This window comes from Peromyscus leucopus, chromosome 3 (genome assembly GCF_004664715.2).
Source record: "Peromyscus leucopus breed LL Stock chromosome 3, UCI_PerLeu_2.1, whole genome shotgun sequence".
Lineage (NCBI taxonomy): Eukaryota > Metazoa > Chordata > Mammalia > Rodentia > Cricetidae > Peromyscus > Peromyscus leucopus.
In genome coordinates, this window is record NC_051065.1 from 131,651,615 (window position 1) to 131,666,249 (window position 14,635).

Here is a 14,635-nt window from a genome sequence, read left to right on the forward strand (position 1 = left end):
ATGTTACCTACATGTAGAGATTTGAGATCTAACTGTAAAAGAGGGGCACATTTTTGGTGATTATCAAGTTCTTTTTTTTTTTTTTTTTTGATTTTTCAAGCAGGGTTTCTCTGTGTAGCTTTGCGCCTTTCCTGGAACTCACTCTGTAGCCCAGGCTGGCCTCGAACTCACAGAGATCCTCTTGGCTCTGCCTCCCGAGTGCTGGGATTAAAGGCGTGCGCCACCACCACCCGGCTTCAAGTTCTTTTGATGATATATGTTACTTACTTTTATTCATTCAGGTCATTGTTTTCTTTCTTTCCATCCTATTTTTTTTGAGATAAGCTCTCATGAAGCCCAGACTGGACTCAAACTTGCTGCTTAGATAAAGATGGCCTTCAGCTTCCGATTCTCCTTTCTCCATCTTTCAAGTGCTAGGGTGAGAGGCATGAGTGACTACAACCAGTTTATGTAGTTCTAGAGTTTAAATCTAGAACTACATGTCCAGCCTAATGATACAGATGGCTTCCTCTCTCTCTCTCTCTGTCTCTCTCTCTCTCTCTCTCTCTCTCAAATACATATGTATTTGTGTATATATTTGAGTTGCCTCTGTGTGTGTGTGTGTGTGTGTGTGTGTGTAGGTGTTCAAGTATAGAGATCAGAGGACTCCTTTATGGAGTCATTCCTCTCCTTCCACCTTATGTGATTTCCATGGATTGAACTCAGGTAATTAGGGTTATACAGAAAGTTCTTTACCTGCTGACTTATCTATCTTGCTGGCCCTGCAATAGGATTTATGATGATGACAACAACTGCTGTGGAAATGTGTCTGTATAGGTTCTGGATGCTATGTTTTCAGGGAAGCAGGAGTCACTAATTTGCAGAAGCTCTCATTGCACTCAGATCCTCACAATGAATGTTTCCTGTGTCCACACAGATATGAATATGAAACAACAATTTCACCTGCAAGCAACTTGTCCTCAAACAGTTTCTTGTGTTCGGGAAACAGAACCCAGACCTTAACGCCAACGCATGACCCAGCAGGTTGACTAATGTTTACTCTTTTATGAAGGGCTTTGAATGTGAGACTGGGTTTAGTAGGGACGCAAGACAAATGGACAAACTTTATTTCTCTCTTCAGGAAAGGGAGTTGTCTAATAACATAGAATGCTCTGCCTCCTGAGTTTGAATATGCTTATTAAGACTCCTTTGTTTCTTAAAGTGGGTGTTTTAAAAATGAGCCAAAGGTATCCACTGCAGCACCACTGCAGAATTAGTGCACAAGGGAAGATGACTTAGAAAGATGGATTTAGACACATGATGAGGTCTATGTGATTGGCCTAATTTTGTTTTCTGTTGCTGCAAAAACATGGACTAAAACCAACTCAGGTAAGACAGAGTTTACATAGCTTACAAATTGCTGTCCATCATATGGGAAGCCATGGCAGGAACCTGAGAGTAGAGAACAAAGCAGAGTTCACCAATGAGTCTTGCATACTGGATTGCTCAGCTACTTCTCTTATACAGCATAGGCCAATCTGCCCAGCCCTGGCACTGCCCACAGTGGTTTATGCTGTCTTTCATCAGTTAACCAAGAAGGAAATGCCTCATAAACATTCATTCCCACAGGCCAATCTGATGAAGGCAGTTTCTCAGTTGAGATACCCTCTTCTCAGGTCTGTCTAGATTTGTGTCAAGTTGACAAAAACTAGCCATACCAGTGATTATACAAATAAGAAATATAGCCAGAAAGAAGCTTCCATCATTCTATGCTGTGCACCTGATGTACCACGGGAAAGCGCATGACTATGCCACATTTCAGAATCCCTTGATTATCCAGAAATTCGTCTTTCAGTCTCCTTTTCCCTCTTTAACAGATACATTACTTTGCAGTTCAACCAAAGAGTGGTGTTCCCTTATCCTAGGGGCCCAGGCACTGTGATTCTGGCTCCTGCCCTTCATATGCTATATTACTAACTTTTACATCACTGTGATCAAAACCTCAAAGAACAACTCAAGAGAGGAAAGATTTGTTTTCACTCACTGTCTTAGAGGGTTCATGGGAACTTGGCTCCATGTTTATGGATAGAATATCATGGTGATATGAGTGTTGGGTGATGCTGTTCTTCAATTCTTGGTAGGCAGGAAGAACAGAAAACAAAATACAGGAAGTGGTGAAAAATAGCCTTTATGTACACGCTGCCCCAATGACTAACTTCCAATTAGGTCCACCTGCTACCTTTCAGTACTTATCAATAGTTCCCATCTCATAACTCCATCAACAGATTAGCTCATTAATGATTATAGCAGAGCCATGGTGACCTGTCTCTGTACATGACTCACAGACACAGTCAGATGTTGGGTAAAGGTACTTACTGTATGTATTATTTTCTTTTCTTTGACCTTGACAGAATGCTATGACCAAGCAAATTTATACAAGGAAGAGTTTATTTGTGCTTATGGTTATAGGGCAGTGGTTCTCATCCTTCCTAATTCTGGAATTCTTTAATACTGTTCCTCATGTTGTTATGACTCCAACAATATATTATTTTTATTGCTACTTCATAACTATAATTTTGCTATTATTATAAATGATAAGGTATAGCTGTATTTTCAGATGGTCTTAGATGACTTCTTTAAAAGTGTCATTGGACCCTCAAAGGAGTCATGACCCACAGGTTAAGAACCACTGCTCTAGAGGAGTGAGAATCAATCATGGTAGAGAAAGGCACAGGAGCAGGAATGAGGAGCTCACATCTCAACTGTAAGCATAAGGCAGAGAGAGCAAAATGGAATTAAAGTGAGACTTTAAGCCCTTGAAGCCCATCTCCAGTGACAGTCTTCCTCTACCTCCCCAGATAGCACCAGCTCCACCTCCCCAAATAGCACCACCAACTGGAGACTAACTATTTAATACTGGAGCCTCTGGGGGATATTTCCATTCAGAGAAGCACATCATTTTTATAGAGGACTGGGTTGGTTTCTAGCACTGACATCAGATTGCTCACAATCCCTGTCACTCCAGTCCTGGGGAATTAGGTGCCCTCTTCTGGCCCTCTTGGGCACCTGCACACATAAGTTGCACATATGCACATGAAGGTACACACATTTACATGTACATTTATAAAAAGTATTAAAATTATTGACTTTTCAGTGGACCTGTGCAGATCTGCTGTATCTGGGATCAGGATTTGAGAACCTAGAAGAATGGGGTGGATACAGTCTGATACTGAGACAACCTTGCTTCAGTTTCAGTAGACTTTATACATGAATGAAACAATGAAAGCAATGGTCTCGAGAGCATTGTTTGGGATCAGAAACACATGTAAATAAACATCAGCAAGCACATACTAAATGTTAACAGAGCAGCCCCTCCAAATCTTTCTCAGGGCAGGCCAATTTAAACACAATTGCCTGGCACAGACTGTAGATTATATCTGGGAAAGCGTGAAAGCAAGGCAGAAGGGAATATCCAGATTCAAGGCACACTGACCAGGTTGGCTTCCATAGCTATGTTCTCCCTTCCAACAAGAATCAACATAACTTATAAATTGAATGTAGTTGTTTGTCACAGGTGCACAAAATAATGTCTATGAACAATCCGGGGAATGATATGCTCTTGAGGTAAAGGGCCCTCTGCCTTTGTACCTGGAGCCTCTCTCACAGTTCCCCAGGGTATTGTTCACCATGCATCATTCTTTTGGCTGTGTTCCAACAAACTCACATATGCTAAAGGACCCAACAAGTCTCATGGACACTTAGTCTGGAGCTGTCTCAACAGAATCACCTCAGGCCAGAACATCTCCATTTTGTCATAATCCATGCCACAGAAATTGCAGCAGTCTCCAAAGCTTAGACTGTCACTGTTTCCGGGAATTGGTGGAGATAAAAGTAACTTGAGAATCAAAGAGCAGCCATCTTTGAATCTCTGAGCCACAGAAACCCTCTAAGCAAAGCAACCAGAAACAGTGGCCTCAATGCTAGCTTGTTCTCATCTCCTGCACTGACTTTTGAAAAAACCTCCCCTTTGCTCCTTGCGTTATGGTGGATAAGTTAAAATCTTCCCATGTGCAGAGCCCTGGCAAAGCACTTGATTCTTGCAGTGTCTGATATTTTCAGTTCTGCCTTAGAGGAGGATTTATAGTCTCCCTGTGATCTGTAGACAGAAATTATGTTTATCAAAGATAAGAATCTGAATTCCTAGAGATGAAAACTGATTTTACTGAACAAAGAGTAAGTAAGAGTTAAACCTCATGACCCAGTTGTGCTTAGAATGTTTATGAGCAGCCTCCATCCAGTCCACAGTTCAGGATACATTGTCCTTCACTTCCCTGAAACTACAATGTCCAGCTTCCCTAGGGAGTGGAAGTTCATTTAGCTTAGAACAAACTTGGGAGGTACATGAAAACCTTCAAAGATGCCTCCTTTTGCCTTTCAAGTCCATTTGGCTTAGTTTGTGTTATTCCACTGATTATCTGCTATTCAATCTGCTGGTTGATAGCAAAAGATGGACTCTATAGAAAAAAATATATGTTTACTCTTCAGCTAATTATTTAGTTTCTATAAAGTAATTGAGGCTGGCGGGTATTCAAACTTGCATTAATGTTCTCTGTGTTGTGTCAGTACAGCATGAATTGTCAGAAATATATGTACATGTGTGCTCCATTTTTCTTCCTCAAAGTTGTGGAGGAGTGAGGTAGTGCACATATTAACTATCTGGGTCCCTGGAAGTAAGGGAAAGTCCTCATTTTTTACTGTTTTCCTATTTTGCTTGTGTAAATTCTCACAATCAATGTTGTCACTGAACACTGACTTGGAAAGTGGTGTCTATCTGTAGAGTCATCTCTCCCACCCAAGTGGGAATTGGTTCCAGTACAGCACTTTTACTCCATTGCCAAATATTTTTTTCCAATATGCAGTAGGGGTGATCCCTTGTTTCAAAGCCAGCATAGTTACCTAAGTCATTTGGTGGTCATCATGGGCTTGTGACTTGAGAAAGGCTTACAGAAACTTTTGAATTAATTGTTAGCAACACTTGACTGTCAAAATATTCATGCTATTTTCTCTTGTTTTAATGCAGAGTGTGTGAAAGAAATTAAATCATTAATGTGGATATATGCAGTAGTGGGAAATGTTATACGTGGAATTGGTGAAACTCCCATCATGCCCTTGGGTATTTCCTACATAGAAGATTTTGCTAAATCTGAAAACTCCCCTTTATACATTGGTAAGTGTCTTAGTTAGGATTTCTATTGCTGTGATGAGACACCATGACCATGGCAATTCTCATAAAAGAAAAACATTTAATTGGGGTGGTTTACATTTTCAGAGGCTTCATCTGTTATTATCATGGTGGGGAGCATGGTGCCGTGCAGACAAACATGGTGCTGAAGAAAGTTCTACATGTTGATATGCAGACAACAATAAGTAGACTGTCTCAGTGGGCATGGCTTGACAACATATGAGACCTTAAAGCCCACCTCCACAGTAACATGCATCCTCTAACAAGCCCAAACTTACTCCAATGAGGCCACAGCTTCTAATAGTGCCCCTTCCTTTGGGAGCCATTTTCTTTCAAACTGCCATAGTAAGTTTGAAAAATCAAGCTTTCTGGGAGGGTAGAAATCAGTTATTGATTTGGATGCATTGTGGTTTCCAGGACCATGAGCAGAGGTCATAAGATTGTTCAATGAGGGAATTAAATGGTAGTTCCAGACAAAGTGTGTCATCAAGTTGCTTCTCACTGTTGGAAATCCCTCTGATCCACACACCCTCTGATGCTGCCACACTATCTTTAAAGCATTAGAGATTCACCAATATTTCCTGGAACGTCTTCCATAAATTCAATTGTTTTTTCTTTTTTTTTCTGCTTTTAGCTTCTCATTCTTTCATCTATATGTCATTATGTCTCCAACATTGGCCATTTTGTATCTGTAGGATTTTAAAATACAGTTTTACACTATTTACTCTCCTCCCACTCTGTGTGTGTGTGTGTGTGTGTGTGTGTGTGTGTGTGTGTGTGTGAGAGAGAGAGAGAGAGAGAGAGAGAGAGAGAGAGAGAGAGAGAGAGAGAATTTGCATGAAATTGTTGTGATCAAAAGACAGCTTTTGGTAGTTGGCCTGGGTTCCAAGGGAAATCTTTGGGCCAGGTTTCATGGACAAGTGCCTGAGTCATTAGCCTAGCTCTGTAGTGCTTTCTCTTGTTGCATTCTAATAAACATTCTTGCAGTTTAAACTTTACCAAGCATGGTTTTAATCATGGCTTGGGAGGGAGGGCTGAAGGGTGGGAGGAGGGAGGAGGTGGGATCTGTGGGCGGTATGTAGAGTGAGCAGAAAATTTCTTAATAAAGAAAAATGAAAAAAATAAAAAAAAATTCATGTCTTCTCAGCCATGTTCACCAAGGGATTTCTTGTTTGCCATCTGCTCTCTTTTACTTCTTGGGTCTCTGCATCCTGCTTCTCTATGAAGGTGATGATACAGAATCGTGTCTTCTCAGTCATGTTCACCATACCTAGTTTCTTATTTTCCATCTGCTCTTTTACTACTCAGAGCTCTGCACCCTGCTCCTCTGTAGAGTTAATGACAGTTTCCTTCCTTATAATCCCTCAGCCTAGACAGGGTTCTTCATAGTTTTAACAAATAGTCAAGTACATTCTTTGAGTTGTATTACTTGAAATTATCAGAAAAAAATGTGCATCTCTTAGTTAATAATCCCCAACATCCTGCCCAGCTGCAAATCTCCCAGGCTCTGAATAATGACAGGGTATCAGAGATGGAGAATGATTCTTTTTCTGGATTGGGACTCCTTGAAAGGTCTCCAAGGTCTGTGATGCCCCTGGAGGCCATGTTGATGTCTGTGGTTCATGTTGATATGTGTGGCCTGTAGTGCTGCCTGTGGCCATGTGGATATCTGTGGTCCCTGCTGCCAAAAAGGGCTATGCTGGTATCTGTGTTTTTGCTTCAGCCAGGGTCCCTGTATATGCCTGTGGCCTGTTTTACTACTAAAGGGCATGTTGATGTCCATGGGCCTTGTTACTACAGGGGGCTGCATGATGGTGTCTGTGGTCCATACAGCTGTCCAAAGCCATGTGGATGTCCATATTGTTTGTGCTCCTGCTATTGGCCATGTTGATGTCTATGGTCCATGTTACCACTGAAAACCATGTAGATGCCCATGGTCTCTGTTATCACCTGAAGTCATGTTGGTGTCCTTGACCCATGTTGCCTCTGGAGGTCATGTTGATGTCTGTGGCCTGTTCTGCCAGCGACGAACATGATAGTGTCTGTGTTTCATGCTGCATCTGAGGGCTGTGCTTTTGCTGTTTGTGGTCTGTTCTGCCACCAGAAACTATATGGAAGTCCATGATCCACTCTGCCACAGACTGTAAAGAGCAAGAAAGCTTCTTTTTGCAGTGCTGTTGATGACTGCCGACTCACAGTTGAGAATGAGAGACATAGATGGCTTCTATGACAGCCTCTTCTCCCCACAACCACGCCTCCCCCCAAAAGAAAAGAAACTGTCCAGAGAGGAATCCATTGAAGAGAATTCTTAAAATTTGTGCTAGGGATCCAGAAGTATAGCTCTTCATAGTTGATGGTTTCTGGCAGGAATAGGGGTGGGGAATCACTCAGTTTTCTTTATGGCAGCACAAATTGGACTTTGTATTCTTTTCTTTTTTCTTCTTCTTTTCTTTAGGGGAGGTCACAGTGAAGAGGGTGAACTTGAGAAGACTGAGAAGTGAATATGATTGGGGGTACATTATGTGAAACTCATAATAAGCAATAAAAATATCAAAAGTGAAGACAGTGATCCATGATGGAGATCACTGGTGGTACCAAGAGAGTATCTTAGAATTAGAAAGGGTCTGAGCAGAATGAGAGGTTAGGTGTCAAGGCAGACAACGTAGGACAAGAAAGAACTCAGTGGAGGTTGGAAATCTTATAGGAATCATTGCATAGAGGGCATCAAACAGTGAAGAGTGTTGGAGAGAACAAGGAAGACAGAAGGGTTGGTATTGAGAAGTCAGGCACACAGAGGAGGACTAACCCATGGAACCACAGGGAAAGAGGAAAAATCAAAATGTAAAGAGAAGGCAGGAAGTTGAAGTTGTTTGTATCTGGTTTTTCTGTGAGTAGGGATGGCTCAGCAGAGATTCTGAACTCAGATAAGTTGGGAGATGCTGGTGGTGGTTCAAAGAAGCCAGGTGTGGTTGGAAGGGACCAAGAAAATAAAAATAATAAGATAAGAAAGAAGACCAGTATAGATGGGGAAGAGGGTAGATGGGAGCTGGACGGAGGAAATGGGAGGAATGGAGGGAGGGGAAATTGTGGTTGGCCTGTAAAATAAATTAAAAAAAAACCATGTAAAAAGAAAAAAGAAAGAGGACCAGGATAGCATCCAAGAGAAGTGCTGTTATGAGGACACATTCTCTCTTTGGGAGGAAGTTTCAGGAGAAGAGCTTTGATGAAGACACATCACAGGAGGCCGGGCGGTGGTGGCGCACGCCTTTAATCCCAGCACTCGGGAGGCAGAGCCAGGCGGATCTCTGTGAGTTCGAGGCCAGCTTGGGCTACCAAGTGAGCTCCAGGAAAGGCGCAAAGCTACGCAGAGAAACCCTGTCTCGAAAAAAACAAAAAAAAAAACAACAAAAAAAAAAAGACACATCACAGGAAATTCATCACAGCTCACACTGCTTGTGAAACTGTGTGAGTTTCATTTCTGTTGCTGTGAGAAATTGCAACTTTGGAGAGTAAGGGGTTCATTTGACTTACAATTCACTACAACAGAGAAGTCACACGGTAGCTGGAACTTGAAGCAGCTGGCCATACCCACAAGAGCAGAGAGAGTGAATTATGCACGCATATGTCTTTGATTGCCTGGTTGTGCTCAGCTCTTTCCCCACTCTCACATAGCTGATGACTCCCTGACTAGGGAATGAAGCTGCCCACAGTGGGCTGCTTCTTCTCACATCAATTAACTTAAGACAGCCTCCTGATGATATGCCACAGGTAAACCCAATGTAGGCAATGCTTCATTAAAATCCTACCCCCCCCCATGTAAATCAATGCTGTGTCAAGATGACAATTGTAGCTACTTATCAGAGTCCCTTTGAAACAGGGCTATGGAAGCATTAAAATGACCTTGCTCACATCATGGCTTGATGGGATTGCCTGTGATGGTATAGCCTTTGCCTTCAACTCAGCATAAAAGAGAATTTGGAAGGTGGTTTTAAGTGATAAAGCTTTTGTGTCAATCAGATTTTTATCACTTTAATAAATAACTGAGATAGTTATTTATAAAGATAAAGGATTCATTTGGCTCAGTGCTTTGGAAGTTTTGATCTATGTCACTGGGCTGTGTGGTTTGGAGGCCTGTCATGAGGCAGCTCATTGTGGTGGAAGGATGAGTGGAGTGCAACCATTCATCTTGTGACTGGGAAGCAAAACAGAATGCTGAAGGGGCTATGGTTCTACTCCAGATGACCTGAATACCCACCACCATGCCCTGCATCAGAAGGGTTCCTTTGAACTCTAGTGGGGTCCCCAGGGGAAGAAGTCAGTAACACAAGAGTTTCTGGGGAACATTCCATAGTGAAACAATGGGAGCTTCCTTCTCAATATTTATAAAAACCAATATATGTACATGCAACACACATGTGTACATGTAACACATACACACATATGTATACACACACATATATATGTATATGTATATATGTACTTATACATACCAAGCTTAATTTTTCTAATATGTTGGATATAAAAATATCTGAGGTAGTGGGGACTGTAGCTCAGGTGTAGAGCACTTGCTTAGACTATTGGATTTGATACCCAACTCTGCAAAGGAAGAAAAATAAATCTAATATTAAAAACAATTCAACCCCAAGGCTTTTTTGTGTAAGCAAATTCTTTGTGTGTTTGTGTAACTTCCTCTCTTTGTTTACTTCCAGGGATCTTAGAAACAGGAATGGTCATTGGCCCTTTGTTTGGACTTTTGTTGGGATCCTTCTGTGCAAATATTTACGTAGACACTGGGTCTGTGAATACAGGTAACACAACACATTGTATTTATACAGTCCAGTCCCTAGAGTGTGGGAGAATGTTCCAGAATACTATGCCACTGCCTCCTTTGATCCTCAGTTGACAAATTATCAGTACTTACAGATTGCAGACCTAAGAGGAGCAGAGACAAGGACAAAATGTCACCTTCTGATAAAAAATCCACCATTCTCCCAGTACAGTTCAGCCACACCTTTGGTCTCAAAAGATTTACTTACATAGGTTTTTCTCAATGAGGCAGTCACTGGGGAAAATGAAACAGATCTTTTTGTTATGTGATAAGCACCAATTTATAAACTTTTCACAAGATAGATTGAAATTCTCATTTACTGCTGGAAAATACATCACCTATATTACTAGATAAAATCAGATAATATTTTTTAAGGCACACACAAACCATAAAAAAAGGATAACATGTGATGTTTTATTTTATTATCTTTGTGTGTGTGTGTGTGTGTGTGTGTGTGTGTGTGTGTGTGTGTGTGTGTGCGCACGCGCCTATTGAGGCTGGAAGAGGGATTCAGATGTCCTAAAATTAGAGTTAAAGGCAGTAGTGAGTTTCCATGTGGGTGCCGAGATTTGAACTCAGGACCTCTACCAGAGCACCAATAACTCTTAGTCACTGAACTGTCTCTCCAGCCCCCTGTCTTCCCCACTGTGATGTTTTGAGATATGAATACATCGGGTTAAACCTGGTTGCTTAAATATGTCTCAAATCTTTTTCTATCTTTTTGAAATGAAGTTTCAACTGTTACGTCATGTAGCAATCCAGAATTTTTTCTTCTTACTTAATTTCAACTTCACCCAGTTGACTAACCTCAGGCACTATTTCTGGATGTCTGAATTCACCCAGGGGGTAGCAGATGCCTGTAATCCCAGCATTTAGGAAGCAGAGGCAGAGGATGATAAGTTCAAGGCCCAAATAAGAATAACTAATGTGTGAAAAGTTTACAAATAATATATAAATTCTGTGTTTAGATGGCTTAGGATCCTTAGTAATTTTCTGCAGTTTACACAGGAAAGAATGGTGCAAGCTAATAAAATGTCTGTGTTTCTCCACAGATGACCTGACCATAACTCCCACTGACACACGCTGGGTCGGTGCTTGGTGGGTCGGCTTTTTGATCTGTGCGGGAGTGAATGTCCTGACCAGCATTCCCTTTTTCTGTTTCCCTAAAACACTCCCAAAGGAAGGACTAGAGGATAATGTGGATGTGACTAAAAGTGACAAAGAAGAGAAACACGGAGGAAAAGCCAAGGAGGAAAAACATGGAATCACTAAAGGCAAACAGAAAAACTTTAAACCCTGTATTTGGTTTAGATGGGTCTGCAGTTTGTGCAGTGTTTGTCATGCTTTGACATATTCCTTTGGCTGTTTTTGATTATTTCTTATGCTGGTGTCTAGTAATCTAGGTTTGGGGTGATTGTCGGTCTAGGTGTCAATTTCTGAGTTTGTCTTCCTTGGATTTTGTTCCCTTGGTTTCTGTTTATTATTTTGTCTTCTGGACAGTATGGACTAGGGTTGAGCAAGCTTCTCTGCCCACATTGGGGGCTTGACTTCTTACAGCTATTGCGTCTGGTAGATCAGAGAGTCTTTGCCTTAGTAGGAGGTTGGGACATGTTGAAGCCAAAAGATTAAGGATTGGGGATAAGTTTGTGAGGACACTGGGAGCCAATTCAGAGACTTGAACATTCTTAGAATCATAGTCATGTTAACAATTCTGAAAGGAATAATACTGGTTGTTATATTAGACTGTGTGGTCTGCCAGGTCAACCTGATTTTCAAAACTATAAGAGAGCTTAGCATAATATAAGAGATACAGAAAATAAATGTGAATTTTGAAAATTCTTTTAGGAGAACAGAGATGTCAGCAAACATGAGTGAGTTCAAAAGCCCTTGGAAATTCTGACTGCAACCCTCTCATTCCTAAAGATAATTTTACCACTAGACTTCACTTCTTTTTATTAAACTTCTTTGCCTTAACTTCTAAATTGTTTCTTCTTTATACTTTACTCTCTAAAAAAATTAGGTAATTTAATTAAGAATAGTACAAAATTTGAAAATCAAGATAGGAAACATGAAGACAGGAAAAGGAAAGAGTCTATTAAGAATGAAGTTCATTATTTTCTGTGAGATCCAGTCCATTTATTAGAGACAGGCTACAAACTTGACTTTCAGCTTTTTAAACAAGGAGAAGTTCTGGTTACATCAGTTGAAAAGTACTCAGTATACACCAAATGAGTCAGCATTCCTTATAGTAATCCTCGTGTTGAGATGTTTGAAAATATCACTAGGTGATTCTAATGAATGTTCTGTTGTGAAGTGCTGCAAGGATGCTGTGGTAGGCTGAGCTGCAGCATGATTCCTGGAGCATTCCTAAGCGTTTAACTTGTCTGTTCTTGCACAAAGGAGTGATAGCATCAACGTCTGAACTCAAATTTCATCAAAAAGTACCTTGCAGATTCCAGAGAACAGACTAGTCACTCTCTAGTGAATACAAGATATGAATAAAAGGAAAAGAAAGAAAAGAAAAAGAAAAAGTATAGCCATAGATTTGATTCCATCTCCTTATAGTTTTGAATGATGGCACAATTGGGTTCTGATTCTTATATGGCCAATTGTATCACTAACTTCTAGAAGTGAATTAAACAATAATATAGAACTTTATCCCCAAGGAGTAAAGATTTATCAAATATATTTGTGTCACAGCACAGAATTTGTGAGAAGATTTTAGGAGAACACTGGATATAAAATGCAAGGTCAAGTTAGCTTGATTGTATTGACACTCTCTTGTTTCAGATTTTTTGCCATTCATGAAGAGCCTCTCCTGTAATCCGATTTACATGCTTTTCATCCTCATAAGTGTGCTCCAGTTCAATGCATTTATCAATACATTTACCTTCATGCCTAAATACCTGGAACAGCAGTATGGAAAATCAACTGCAGAGATAGTCTTTCTCATAGGTATGATGTCTCATTATTTCTTTAGTACCACTTCTCCCTTCCACAAGGACATGATAAACAGCACCCCCCAAGGGCGTGATAAACAGTAAGATAATGTGACTAGGAGACTACAACAAAATTAAAATCTGTTAGGACATTCTTGTAAATTTTTTCTTTCCACTCTCCAGGGAAATCAAGAAGCGATAGAGAGAAGGAGAGGCCAGAAATATCCTCTCTATTCTCTCTCCAATCAGAATGAAAATTGTCATCATTATGGAAATATTGGGGCATGCTCATATCAGTCAGTTTTCAAGAGTAAATATGTTAATTAAGAGAGGAATAGGCTTAACTCATTGGTATTTTATTTCCAGATTTTACTTCTGGGCTTCAATTCTTACCCTCTATATTACTCCTTATTTAGTCACTGGGTCCCCTGTTCTGATGAGTCTGTGCAACCACACTCTGCTTTTCTTGTTAGTACATTAAATCCTGGGGTATATCCAACTTTGGATTTTTCCTGGGTTATTTTTACTCTTGATAACTGATAATCACAGGAAGACAGCATCTACATTATCTAGAGTTCTGTGTCCTCCAAATCCCAGCCACTACCCTTAGATGGGTAAAATTAAATGCAATGGTATGGAGCTGTAAACATTCTTCAGAGAGGAAAATAATGGGCAATATCAACAATACGTGGAATATTCTGCAGTTGATAAGCTTGGACATTACAGTGACTTTCTAAATCATCTTGAGCTGAGTCAAATTCCCAATAAACAGAGTGAAAAAAATACATGAAATATCTAATATCATATATGTATGTGTGTGATACTTATATATAACTTGCTGCAAATGATGTAATAAATGGTAATAGTCTTTTTAAAGTGACATTATGGGACACTTAAAAACCTCTTTTTATTTAATATGTGAGTCTGTAGGGGTTAGGGTCACTATATTAGAGCTAAATAGTTTCTTAAATAAGATGTATTAGATAAATTGATAACATATTTATTTTAATGCTATCTTTTAAAAATACTATTTTACTCACATTTACAGGTCTTTATAACTTACCTCCAATATGTGTTGGATATTTGATTGGTGGACTGATTATGAAGAAGTTCAAGATTACTGTCAAGAAAGCTGCATACATAGCGTACTGCCTATCCCTGACTGAGTACCTTCTATCTTTCTTTAATTTCATGATGACCTGTGATAATTTCCCAGTTGCTGGCTTAACTACTTCTTATGAAGGGTATGTTGCTTCCTAATGAAGATCATAATATTTTTACAATGGCTAGTCTATTTTCTTCAAGGATTGTGTATGACAAGATCATTTTATTACAAATTAGTGGCAGTGATACATGGTTATCTTGTATTTTTCTTCAACTCACCATTCCTATATCAGACCACACTCCTTCTCCCTCTGCATCTGGCTGGCAACTCCTGATTCTGCCTTTCTCCTTCCCATCATCCTTAGTTTGGTCACCCCACCTATAATTTCTGCCTGGCTACTGGCCAATCAGCACTTAATTAAACCAATTCGAGTGACAAATCTTTACAGTGTACAAAAGAATTATTCCACAGCATTTCCCCTTTTGCCTATATTAAAAGGAAGGTTTTTGCTTTCACATAGTAAGATTATATACAACAAAAAC

At 40.1% G+C, this 14,635-nt stretch overlaps 1 protein-coding gene across 3 annotated transcripts in view; it reads left to right on the plus strand.

The window, feature by feature from the left end:
• Positions 1-14,635, plus strand: part of Slco1a2 (solute carrier organic anion transporter family member 1A2) — a 93,140-nt gene that overhangs the window by 63,872 nt on the left and 14,633 nt on the right. For all 3 annotated transcript variants that reach the window (XM_037204008.1, XM_028879880.2, XM_028879881.2), the window contains 6 exons: positions 917-1,023; positions 5,060-5,206; positions 9,931-10,029; positions 11,102-11,323; positions 12,840-13,004; positions 14,037-14,232. In XM_037204008.1, coding sequence (XP_037059903.1) covers positions 917-1,023; positions 5,060-5,206; positions 9,931-10,029; positions 11,102-11,323; positions 12,840-13,004; positions 14,037-14,232 — 936 coding nt within the window. The remainder of the gene's footprint in view (positions 1-916; positions 1,024-5,059; positions 5,207-9,930; positions 10,030-11,101; positions 11,324-12,839; positions 13,005-14,036; positions 14,233-14,635) is intronic.